This window comes from Ascaphus truei, chromosome 8 (assembly GCF_040206685.1).
Source record: "Ascaphus truei isolate aAscTru1 chromosome 8, aAscTru1.hap1, whole genome shotgun sequence".
NCBI classification, from domain to species: domain Eukaryota; kingdom Metazoa; phylum Chordata; class Amphibia; order Anura; family Ascaphidae; genus Ascaphus; species Ascaphus truei.
Genome location: NC_134490.1, coordinates 27738944 through 27751443, shown reverse-complemented (window position 1 = coordinate 27751443; position 12500 = coordinate 27738944). Strand labels below are relative to the sequence as shown.

Below are 12500 nucleotides of genomic sequence, written 5' to 3'. Positions count from 1 at the left end.
GGGGGGGGGGTTCCCTGAGCATTAATCATTAATTTCTGGCTCAGGGAACCCCCTGCTCACTTTACAATATTATTAAAATAATGCTTCTTTACCATAGCGCATAGACGCTAAGGTAAAGAACGAGTGTTTATTTATACTGTATATTGTATGTGTTTTATTGATACTGTACATGTGCAGAGGGTCTCCAGAGCAGAAGCGCACAGGTTTCAGGTCTGGGGACCCCGTGCCCCCCGAGATACAGGCCCCTTTAGGGGGTGCCGGTATCCCTCTGCTCTGCTTGGTTTACAGGCCGCGGTCACGTGATCGGGGCTTTTAACGCAGAGCTGGATACCGGCACCCCCTAAAGGGGCCTGTATCTCGGGGGGCACGGGGTCCCCAGACCTAAAACCAACGCGGTTCAGCTCCGGAGACCCCCTGCACATCTACACTATCAATAAAAATGTATTTCAAATAATTTTTAATGTGTGGATGTTTGCGCAGAGAGAGAGCAGCGGATCTCTCTCTGCTGCAAACACATCTCGCCCCCGCCGCCCATACAGTAGTATCATTTATGTATGTGCATATACAGTACAGTACTGTACAGTACTGTATGTTAGGGCTTACAGGGGTTGTTGTTATACAGTACTGTATATATATATATACTGTATACTGCATTACAATTCATTATAGGGGACGGCTTCACAGAGAATAGCTCGCAAGCGCCACCATGTGTATTTTGACGGCATTGCAGTATTGTAACCAGCCGGAATAAAAAGCTTAAATTCCTGCCGGAAAATAACGCAATGCACTCTGGCTGAAAAATATCAGAAACCTGAATACACCCGAGTATACCCGAATTCGCGGGACTAGCCGTGCTCGAATAAAGTGTGTCGCCAGTGTACACAGTCTCACTGAGGAGCTGGACATTTCTAAAGAAACGATTGTCAATCTTAATACAGATCTCCAAGTCTCCCAGAAGGAGCTTCAGACCCTCAACCTAGAGAAGGAAGTCTCACGCCACGAGACTGTCATTCTCAAAGCAGATGTGCGTAAATGGAAGGAGGACTGCAAGGAGGCCCTGAGTAGTACAGAGACTGAAAAAGGAGAAAATTTAAGATTACAAAGAAAAAACTTAAATCCAAAGAAGAAAATTTTAATTTGACAAACGACGTCAAGGACAAAAATGAAAAGCTGCACGAGCTTAAAGAAATAAATAGACTTTTGGAAGGTGAGAAGTTTGAAGCAGAGCACCGACTGCAGAACCAACTGCAAGGTCTGCGTACGCACCTCGAGAAGGCCGAGGAGATGCAGCGAACTCTGCAGGAAAACAATCTGCAGGCTGTTAAAGAAATTCAAGTGCTGCAGGAACGACTGATTACCCAGTATGTCCCCGCAACGCAGCATGAAAAACTCAAGGCTACCCTGAGCGTCACCAAAGCAACGCTAAAGGCCAAGCTTAGAATCCAGGTGACGCGGCACAAAAGGGAGCACAAGAAGGTCCAGAAACTGAAACAAGTAACTGTGGCCCAAGCAAAGAAGTTCATAGTGCTTCACAATGCAATAAAAATGTGGAAGCAAGCTCAGAGAAAGCAAAGCATGCAGATAAATTCCCTGAGAAGAGACTTGCAAGACGCACTCCAAAAACAGGGATCTCTCGCGGATGAGATGAAAGTTCTACAAGGACAAGTATTGACCCTGACTAAGCGTCAGTATCTCACAGCCACAAAAACCCATGAAGACAAGGGTACAGTGAGATCTGGGAATACCACTCATCTGAAAGACAAGGTTGCAAAATGTGAACCACCTAAACAAGCACTAGCAAAACCTTCAGCCACCCAACAGGCAATAAAAGAAGGTACAAGTGCTGAATCAAAACCAGAGGAATCCTTAGCTGATGAAGCTGAAAAGATGGGACATTCTCTGGAAGTTGGGGTGGAATTACAACTTAATCCCAAAGAGGCTGAACTAGCAACCCCATTGAGTGGAAAAAGGGCAGAGAGACAGCTTCAAGAGCAGAAAACTCAAAGGGCTGTTTTTAAATGCTCTGCAAATACTGCCATACAGTCTGCCTACAATAAGACGAGCACCCGACGCGAGGGAAATCTCATGACCGCGCACATAGCAAAAAGACTATACTTAGAAAAAGTCCTCCTCGAGCGACTGAGGAGTGCTGATCTCAAGCACCTTCGGGAGGAGATGCGAATAAACTGGAGAAAGGGCTCCAATCCCAGCGGGACTGAGGGTTCTCTTCCTCCATCCACTCTCATTCAAGTCACAGAGATATCTAGAATGAGAGGGGAAGGATGGACTTTGGCCGTGGAAAGCCTGAGCTTCCCACAATCAGGGGAGGTATGTAACATGGGAGTTATCCCTGTTCAGGTAATGTGCCTCTAATCCAGCAGTGTGGTGGTTAACTGCTGGTAGTCAATTAACAAACACCACCTGCCTGATTAGATTGCTTCGAAAAGCCTGTCTTTTGAGACAGGAAGGGAGACTCCTTAGCTCACACCTGAGCTGAACTTGGAGACAAAGCAGAGATTGTCCCTTACTCTCACAACTTGTGAGACTGACATGGGGACAGACGTCTTGAGTCTACTGTACCAGAAGAGGCTGCTTGCAAGACACAGAGGAAACTTCTAAACCTGAATGCTGACAAATCCTGAAGAAAAGGTAGCAACCAGGAACAGAGAAGATTTTCCCTCCAAACCACAAGGAACAGATAAGACTTTCATTTATAAGACTTTTTTTATATCTGTTCATTTCATGCTGTATGTTTGGGGCTGGGAGACATGCTTATCTAAAGGGAGTGGTGGATTGCATAGTATTTCACTAGAAATACTCCCAAGTGAATAGAAGAATTGTTTACCCCTTGTTTGGATGGTTTCCTGATGCTAAGGAAACAGGCGCAATAAAAGCCTTATTTAATTTCACTATAACCAGACTCCCTTGCATACCTCTGTGAGCGTCCGCCTACAAGGAGTTATATGGAGCAACTATATTGGGCAATAGGGGGAGTTATAGGGAGCGGTTATATGGTAATAGATCAGGTGCGGCCCTCTTAGGGGCTGAAGGGCTTGATGTATATCATGTTGCCCACCACTGGTCTAATTTATAGCATATGTATATTGAAACAGAATATGAACAGAGTAGGTTTCAACATTTTTAAAAATGTACTTTGTTTAATTTTATTGTCTCATGTTTTCTCACAATATAGTAGGTCTATTTATCAATAGTGCAAAAAATGTGTGTAGACTATTTCTGCAGCTCGGGTCTGCGTACAATCTACAAGTGTGGCAAAAATACAATACCCATGAGTGTGCTTGCAGGTCTTGCACAGGTCCCCAAACCTGCCTAATTCAACCCACTGTCAACGTCACACAGTGGTTAAGCGGCAGACAAGGATTCTGGGTAGTGACATGCAAATGAACACCCAGTGGGCATGACACTTTTACCTTACTATATACACTTTATTACATGGATTCACTTGTGACAATTTGGTGAATGAAGCAGCTTTAAGTAAGTTAAAAACCACACTCCTCATTTTTTTGTCACGACCAGAATCCCCGCCTGCATCTAAACCACTGTATGAAAGTGCACTATGCGCGTGTTACGCCGGTGCTGCCCGCAGACCAGACCCGTTCCTTTCACTGAGGTGAGGAACGTATAGAAGCACGCACCCGCAGCAAAGGGAGCGTGTCCGGAGTGTGGTGATATTGGCGTTGCCAGGCCAGGTGTATTTCGCTAGCAATACTTGCCGGTACCGGTGTAGAAATGCCGTTATCGTTGCCGTTAACCAAGGTCTGGGATTGGAGAATACGGGAAGGTCGTTTGTCCAAGCAGGGGTCTAGAGCCAGAGAGAGACGTCCGCCAAGCCAAGTCGTAACCTGAGTGAATGAGAGAGAAAACGCCAGAGTAGTAATCCAAGTGAAAACTATGTCGAGCAATGAATGATAGGAAGGACTGGCATTATAAAGTGTGGCTGACCAATCAGAAGTGAAGGCAGACCTGGAGGACTGCGTGGAGCCATCCTGGATAGGTTCCCTTGATTGGCAGGCAGGTGAGGACTCTTGTCTTGACAGGAGATCATATTACTGTGTTGGGGGCGGGTCTTCACTGCCAGAGCAGTGAATAAATTAACTTCGCCCGGCGCGCGCTGTTCCGGCGCGCGCCCGAGCAACATGGCGGCCGCGTGAGGTACTGCAGGAAACCGGGGACGCCGAGGACGACGGGGAGCCCCCAGAACCGACGGAGGTGAGTAGCGCTGGCGAGGGGTGCGCGCCACGGCAGCGGGAGGGAATCCATCAGCAGAGGAACCGGGGCGCGGGCGCCGCGATCCCTGATTCCTCACAGTACCCCCCCCTTCAGGATCGGCCTCAGGACGATCCTTCCATGGTTTTGATGGAAACTTCTTACGAAAGCGTTTGAGGAGTCCTGGAGCATGAATATCTTTCAGGGGTACCCATGACCTCTCTTCGGGTCCAAAACCTCTCCAGTGGACCAAGAAGTGGACTTTACCTTTAGAAAGACGGGAATCCAGTAGAGCCTGTATTTCATACTCTTCGTTACCCTGTACCATCACAGGATCTGGTTTCGAAGTGTGATCCGGAAAGAGGCTACTGGAGATAAAAGGTTTGAGAAGTGAGGTGTGAAAGACATTCGGAATTCTCATGCTTTGAGGAAGTTGGAGTCGAAAAGAAACCGGATTAACCTGCTCCAAAATAGAAAAGGGACCCAGGAACCTAGGAGCCAATTTGAGGGAAGGCGTTTTGAGACGGATGTTCTTGGATGATAGCCAAACCTTGTCCCCGGGTTTGTATTCGGGTGCTGGGCGACGGTGACGATCAGCCTGATTTTTAGATGTCAAGGATGCTTTTTGTAATGCAGATTGTATTCTGGACCAAGAGTCTTGTAGAAGAGCAATATGTTCGTCCACGGCTGGTACCCCAGAGGTTCTTTTAGTAATAGGTAGGCGAGCCGGATGGAATCCGTAGTTGATAAAGAAGGGAGTCTCGTGCGTGGACTCATTCCTGGAAGAATTGAATGCGTACTCAGCCCAGATAAGTAATTCTGCCCAGTCATCCTGAGAATTAGAGACGAAGCACCTTAAGTATTTCTCGAGGGATTGATTAACCCTCTCGGTCTGTCCGTTGGATTGAGGGTGATATCCAGAAGAAAAGGAAGACGAGATACCTAGTCTCTTGGTGAAATTTCTCCAGAACTTGGAGACGAACTGGGAACCCCGATCGGACACGATGGATGTAGGAATCCCATGGATCCGGAAAATCTCTTTGGCAAAAATATCCGCAAGGGCGGGTGAGGAGGGTAATCCTTTGAGAGGGATAAAGTGTGCCATCTTGGAAAACCGATCTACTACCACAAGAATGGTATTCATGCCATTCGACCTAGGTAACTCCACAATAAAATCCATCGAAATGTGGGACCAGGGACGCTCCGGAATAGGTAAAGGTAAGAGAAGACCCTGAGGTTTCTGACGAGGAATCTTGTTACGCGCACATACCGGACAGGACCGTGTAAATTCCAGAATGGTTTTAGCCATATTGGGCCACCAAAAGGTACGACGGATGAGATCCAAGGTTTTCTTGAATCCAGGATGCCCTGCCGAACGGACGGCGTGTCCCCAGTCCAGTATTTCAGGGATAAATTTGGGTTCCACATACAAAGAGTCTTTAGGAACCACAAGACCGGACGGGAGGTTCTCTTGAGACTTGATGATCCTCTCCAGATTCTTGAATGCCACAGCTGCTAAGATTCTTTGTTTAGGGAGGATGGACTCAGTGGTTTTCTCTGATCTCTCTTCAGAAGAGTATTGCCGGGAGAGAGCATCCGCCTTGACGTTCTTAGTGCCGGGAATGTATGAGAGAACAAAATTGAATCTAGAGAAAAATAACGACCAGCGAGCTTGGCGAGGACCTAAGCGACGGGCATTCTCAATGTACAATAAGTTCTTATGGTCCGTAAGGATGGTGAAAGGCTCTTTTGACCCCTCCAAAAGATGTCTCCATTCTTGAAGAGCCATTTTGACGGCCAAAAGTTCCCTATTGCCCACGTCATAATTCCTCTCTGCCGATGAAAATCTTTTGGAGAAAAACCCGCAAGGATGAAGTTTATCCTGGGAAGAAAATTTCTGCGACAGAACCGCCCCAGCCCCACAGTCCGAAGCGTCAACCTCTAAGGTGAAGGGGAAATTCGTGTTAGGGTGTCGAAGGATGGGAGCAGAGACAAAAGTTTGTTTCAGTGTCTCGAATGCTGTGACAGCTTCTGGAGACCAAGATGAAGGGTCTGCACCTTTTTTGGTCAGTGCCGTGATAGGAGCAACAATGGTGGAAAAGTTGCGGATAAACTTCCGGTAATAATTAGAAAAACCCAAAAACCGTTGAACAGCTTTGAGGGAATTGGGTTGTGGCCAATCCACGATGGCCTTTAGCTTTTCTGGGTCCATGGCCAAACCTTTGTTGGAGATAATGTATCCGAGAAAAGAAGTGGTAGACTGATGAAAAATGCACTTCTCCATTTTAGCAAACAACCGGTTCTCGCGGAGGCGTGAAAGCACAAACTTCGTATGGATGACATGATCCTGTAAGTTTTGAGAAAAAATAAGGATGTCATCCAGGTATACAATGACAAATATATTTAGAACGTCACGAAAGATGTCATTGATGAAGTCCTGAAAAACTGCCGGTGCGTTGCATAACCCGAAGGGCATCACTAGATATTCGTAGTGTCCGCTACGGGTGTTGAAGGCAGTCTTCCATTCATCGCCCTCCCGGATGCGGATGAGGTTGTATGCCCCACGGAGATCCAGTTTAGTAAAGAGATTGGCCCCCTGAAGTCTATCAAAGAGTTCGGAGATGAGTGGGAGTGGATAACGATTCTTCACCGTGATATGGTTCAGACCCCGGTAATCAATACATGGTCTGAGAGTACCATCTTTCTTTTTGACAAAGAAGAATCCAGCCCCCGCAGGCGAATTGGAATGACGTATGAAGCCCCGCTTAAGATTCTCACGAATATATTCGTCCATAGCTTTGGTCTCGGGCAACGAGAGAGGATAAGATTTGGCTTTCGGCAAGGTATAACCAGGTACCAGATCAATCGGACAATCGTAGGAACGATGAGGAGGTAGAAGTTCAGACTGAGCCTTGCTGAAAACGTCCAAGAATTCGGCGTATGGAGGAGGCAACTCCCTTAGAGAATTTGATGTATTGGCTAATAGAAAGGATTGTTGCTTGATAGAGGACAAAGGTTTTTCTGACCTTGACCTCCAGTTAATAGGGTTAGGAGACACCCAATCGATGAGTGGATTATGCTTCTGTAACCAGGGCAAGCCAAGCGTGATAGGTGTTCCTGGGGCATGAATAACATCAAAACCCAGAGTCTCTTTGTGAGAAGGAGTAGAAAGGGTGATAGGTCCGGTCTCTAAGGAGATATAAGCCGGGGTGAGAGGTCGATTATCAATCCCGACCAAGGCAACGGGAGAGTCCTTCCTGGAAAGCGGAATTTGATTTTGCTCAGAAAAGGTTTGATCTATGAAATTCCCTCCTGCGCCGGAATCGATAAATGCAGCAGTGGAGGTGCGGAAAGTCGGTCCTGAAAGAGAGACGGGAATAGTCAATCTTTTGGGAAGTTCCCTTCTGGGAGGGGGACAAGGAGATTCAGTACCCAGAGAGCGCCCCTTCGTACTCACTGGGCTTAGTCGTTTCCCGGAGATGGAGGATGATTACGGGTACGCTGCTCAGAAGCTCCGCAATGATGGCACGATTCCCCAGTAGAGCGAAGTTGTCGTGACGGTACCCGAGGTTGCTGAACTCCAAGTTGCATCGGCTCTGGAGCTTCCAGCGCCGGTAACGGGGATACGACGGGTCTCTGGTTAGTAGAGAACCTGGAAAAGGAAGCACGGAAAGACGTAGCCCGGGGAAGCTGACGCTGAGCGCGGCGTACCTGAAGGCGCTGATCCATACGAGTAGCCAGGTTGATGAGATCCTCCAGTAACTCTGGCCTGGTGTGGGAAGCAAGTTCATCCTTCAGAGACTCCGATAGACCTCTCCAGAAGGCGGCGACTAAAGCCTCCTGACCCCAATGAGTCTCAGCTGCTACGGTTCTGAATTCCAAGGCGTATTGACCCACAGGCCGACGTCCCTGTGTAAGCTCTAGCAGAGTATCAGAAGCAGTCTCTTGACGTGCGGGGATATCAAAAACCTGTCGAAAGTCCCGTCTGAAGGCCGCGTAATCGCGGGTAATATCAGGGCGTAGTTCCCAGATCGGAGAGGCCCATGCCAGTGCATTACCTGTGAGCAGACTATATACGTAGGCTACCTTTTTCCGGCCAGTAGCATACAGCTGGGGAGCCATCTCGAACTGGATCTCGCACTGGTTGAGAAAACCACGACAGGTGTGTGGATCCCCTGCGTAGGGCCTTGGAGCCGGAATCTTCGGAACTGAAAATGAAGTGGAAGATAAGTCAGACTGCGCCGGGGGTGCAGCCGCAGGCGGAGCCTGTAAAGGGCGGTCCGATACCTGTTGGGAGAGGAGAGCCACTTGATCCGTTAAGGCCTGTATTTGTTGGTACATGGCCGTCATCATAGAGTCCACAGTCTGGTCTGCGTCTTGTGGGCTCGACATAATGTTACGCCGGTGCTGCCCGCAGACCAGACCCGTTCCTTTCACTGAGGTGAGGAACGTATAGAAGCACGCACCCGCAGCAAAGGGAGCGTGTCCGGAGTGTGGTGATATTGGCGTTGCCAGGCCAGGTGTATTTCGCTAGCAATACTTGCCGGTACCGGTGTAGAAATGCCGTTATCGTTGCCGTTAACCAAGGTCTGGGATTGGAGAATACGGGAAGGTCGTTTGTCCAAGCAGGGGTCTAGAGCCAGAGAGAGACGTCCGCCAAGCCAAGTCGTAACCTGAGTGAATGAGAGAGAAAACGCCAGAGTAGTAATCCAAGTGAAAACTATGTCGAGCAATGAATGATAGGAAGGACTGGCATTATAAAGTGTGGCTGACCAATCAGAAGTGAAGGCAGACCTGGAGGACTGCGTGGAGCCATCCTGGATAGGTTCCCTTGATTGGCAGGCAGGTGAGGACTCTTGTCTTGACAGGAGATCATATTACTGTGTTGGGGGCGGGTCTTCACTGCCAGAGCAGTGAATAAATTAACTTCGCCCGGCGCGCGCTGTTCCGGCGCGCGCCCGAGCAACATGGCGGCCGCGTGAGGTACTGCAGGAAACCGGGGACGCCGAGGACGACGGGGAGCCCCCAGAACCGACGGAGGTGAGTAGCGCTGGCGAGGGGTGCGCGCCACGGCAGCGGGAGGGAATCCATCAGCAGAGGAACCGGGGCGCGGGCGCCGCGATCCCTGATTCCTCACAGCGCGAAACACGTCGGTCTTATTGTCAATGACTCGATGAACTTTTTTTATATATACATTCAGTGGTACGTCGCAGTTTCCCCCGTTTTTTAAACCACTGTATGAGATGTGCCTGTGGGGTGAATGAAGCATTGTATATTCCAGTTTATGTGCTACAAAAATATATTTTAAATCAGTAAACACATATCATTTTGTTAGATGAAGAATCAATAGTTATCAAGCCCCCAAAAGTATGTTACATTATAGCCCGCCAGGTTTATACCACCTCTGAAAATGACCCCCACAGACACAGCATTTGATCTGAATATAACATGTCACATAAGTTCCTCCCTAACTGATCATATTGCTCCAAATAACAACTCACTCAATAAACTATTTACTAATACAATTGCGTTATTGAATCAGGGTATCAAAACTGAAGCATCTTGGAAGGCGCATATTGCTGGGGTATGTGCTTTTAGGTTGCAAGTTAATGGGGTTTTTCAAAGGTAAAGTTACCCTCTACGAAGTGTAGACACATACAGTACCAGGCATTAAAATAGGCAAAACTCAGGCATTACATGACTGTTTAGTTATTTAAACATGAAACTCGTTGGTTAAGATGCCATCAAAAAAGTAATGTTTCTCTGATTTTGGCAGCGATTTATCCTACTATGGATATAAAGTTCAAAATGCTTGTGCAAAAACAGAGAGCCCATGAATGTCTGTGACATGTCTCCGAACGGGGCCCCAAACTTGCTTCATTCACCCAAGGTCACGAACTCCTCTTGCAAACCGGCTGCATGAAACATGGAAACGTTTTATAAACGTCCGTGAACAAAGGCCCAGAAGATGTCCGTGCCGGTTTTTATGAATTAAATAGGTGAAATAAAGTCTACAAACCCCACAGTGTATTCGCTCAGGCTGGATGGAGATCAGGTTTCCATGGTTTTCTTCGGCACATGCATCTTCACTCGTATCAAGAAGTTGAGTTGAGTAAATGGAGTTTTCATCCAGTTCGGTATCTGTACAAGTGATAGAATCACAGCCAGAATCTAAAACAAATACACCACAAGGAATTTACTTTTTTTTTTTTATCAGAAGCAAAAAGAAGAGACATTGAAACATGTGGTCGTATTTTCACTTGTGACTGTGTAGTTTGCAATCCGAAAATGAATATGAGTTTGTAATCCAGAAACTAACATTATAGAAACAGCAAAAAAAAGAGGATGTAAAACAAGAAAGGGGAAATTTGTCAAATAAATTCTTATGTAACCTTACCATAAGAGGAAGGACAGACCCAATTCATTAAAGAGAGTATTTTATTAACTATGAGTTAATGACATGTCGCCAAGGGAATTAAGCCCCACATTTACTGAGGGTTGCTATTCCAAAAGACACCTACTATTCATTGTTAGAATACTAATGACAGGGCAGCCCACAGGGGGGGAAGAGCTGGATCAAATGTCCCGGGGACCCAACTTCTTTGTCTGGTTGCCGCATCCCAGCTGTCCCGAGCTGCTGGCCTCCCTCACTGTCCTAAGCAGGGCCACTCTCTGACGTCAGCACGCGCCAAGTCTCGCTCTAATGCCTGTGCGCGCCAGAAGATGGGCTCAGCATGAGAGGCCCGGCGAAGGAGAGCCGCTGCATGGGAGAGAAGGAAGCCCGGCAGGAAGCCCCCGGCACCTGGGGAGAGCCGTGGCATGGTTGAAACTCTAGTCCTGGGTTCCGGGAAATCTGTCGGCGGCCCTGACTAATGATATATGATCATTGTTTTTTCTTGTATAGTGCTAACCGTGTACACACGGCAGTGTGCATAGAATTTTACAGGCACAATAAATTACTGACCCATAGAACTTACAATCTATTTTTTTGTGCCTGAGGCACAGAGAGATAACGTGATTTGCCCAAGGTCATCAAGGATTTGAACCAGGCTCCCCTGATTCACACTCAGTCATGGTTTTCAGAGCCTTTACTCACTGAGCCACTCCTGCAGCCCTATAGCACTACTTAGTTAATATGAGCTTAATGCATACTCTGACACTGTTATTATGTCAAAGAGGTCTGTATATAAAACACCACTGCAAACTTTTTTGTTGTGAAATGGGCGCACAGAGAAATAGCAAGCTAGTAATAGTAATAAAGACAGAAATGGGGCGGGGGTGGAAGGAGAGAGATTTCTCATTTTATTAGCACTCGCCAGTTATATATATATCCCCTCAAAAGTCCCGTTTGCGGATTATAAAAAAATCCGCCTGGATTGTAATCAATGGCGGATTTGAATGAATCCGTCCGGATTTTTACGTCTGCAATAGTATTTACATTGTATTTTAGTTGAAAGAGCTAGTGATATATATTTATTTTATTTAAGTGAAACTTTTTTAGTGGCACCTACAAAAATTTCGCTTGGACAAATCTCCTTCATGGTGACGGAAGTGAAGTCGCCGCTGAACTATGTGTACTGGAAGCGACCAGCGCCGCTTGCTCATGCGCAGAAACGGCCTCAGCCGCTCACTCATGCCGCACATGCACAGAAGCGCCCGTCGTTGCTAGCGCATGCACAGAAACAACCGACGGCACTCACTTATGCCACGCATAAGTTGCCGCCGCTTATGTTGCATCTACAAAAATTTCACTTGGGCAAATCTCCTTCATGGCAACGGAAGTGTGTAACAGAAGTGACGTTGCCGCTGAGCTGTGTGTACTGGAAGCGGCCGGCACCACCCGCGCATGCGCAGAAGCGGCCGCCGCCACTCACGTATGCGCAGAAGTGGCCGCTGCTCACCCAAGCCGCACAAGTGGGCACCGCCACTGGCGCATGCCACGTATGTGCAGAAGCGCCCGTAGCCGCTCACGCATGCGCAGAGGCACACACTACGTTTGAAGAATTATCAGTGAGTACAAATATAGAAGTGAAATAGATTTTTTTTATACAAATGTACCATTTTTAATACAAAATGGGGTAGTGCAAAAGATGCAAGGTATGTAAACATAACACATGAATTCAGTATAGATTATAATATAGTATGTAATGATTATAAAAAAAAGAAGGGGTGTGTGACGAGCACGCGCGTTCTAAGTGAAATGTGTGTGTTTACAATTTCACTGACAAAACACAAAAAAGTTTCACTGAAAATGCGCGTGCTCGCCACACACA

The 12500-nt window shown here is 47.3% G+C and overlaps 1 protein-coding gene across 4 annotated transcripts in view; it reads right to left on the bottom strand.

Annotated features, from left to right (window-relative positions):
• The window catches only part of PIK3AP1 (phosphoinositide-3-kinase adaptor protein 1), a 115952-nt gene that overhangs the window by 69723 nt on the left and 33729 nt on the right, over positions 1–12500 (bottom strand). For 3 of the 4 annotated variants that reach the window (XR_012803457.1, XM_075611006.1, XM_075611007.1), the window contains one exon: positions 10247–10398. The exons of the other annotated variant lie outside the window; for it this stretch is intronic. Coding sequence is in view for 2 of the 3 variants with exons in the window: in XM_075611006.1 (XP_075467121.1) it covers positions 10247–10398 (152 nt within the window). In the remaining variant the exon portion in view is untranslated. The remainder of the gene's footprint in view (positions 1–10246; positions 10399–12500) is intronic. 4 annotated transcript variants of the gene reach the window in all.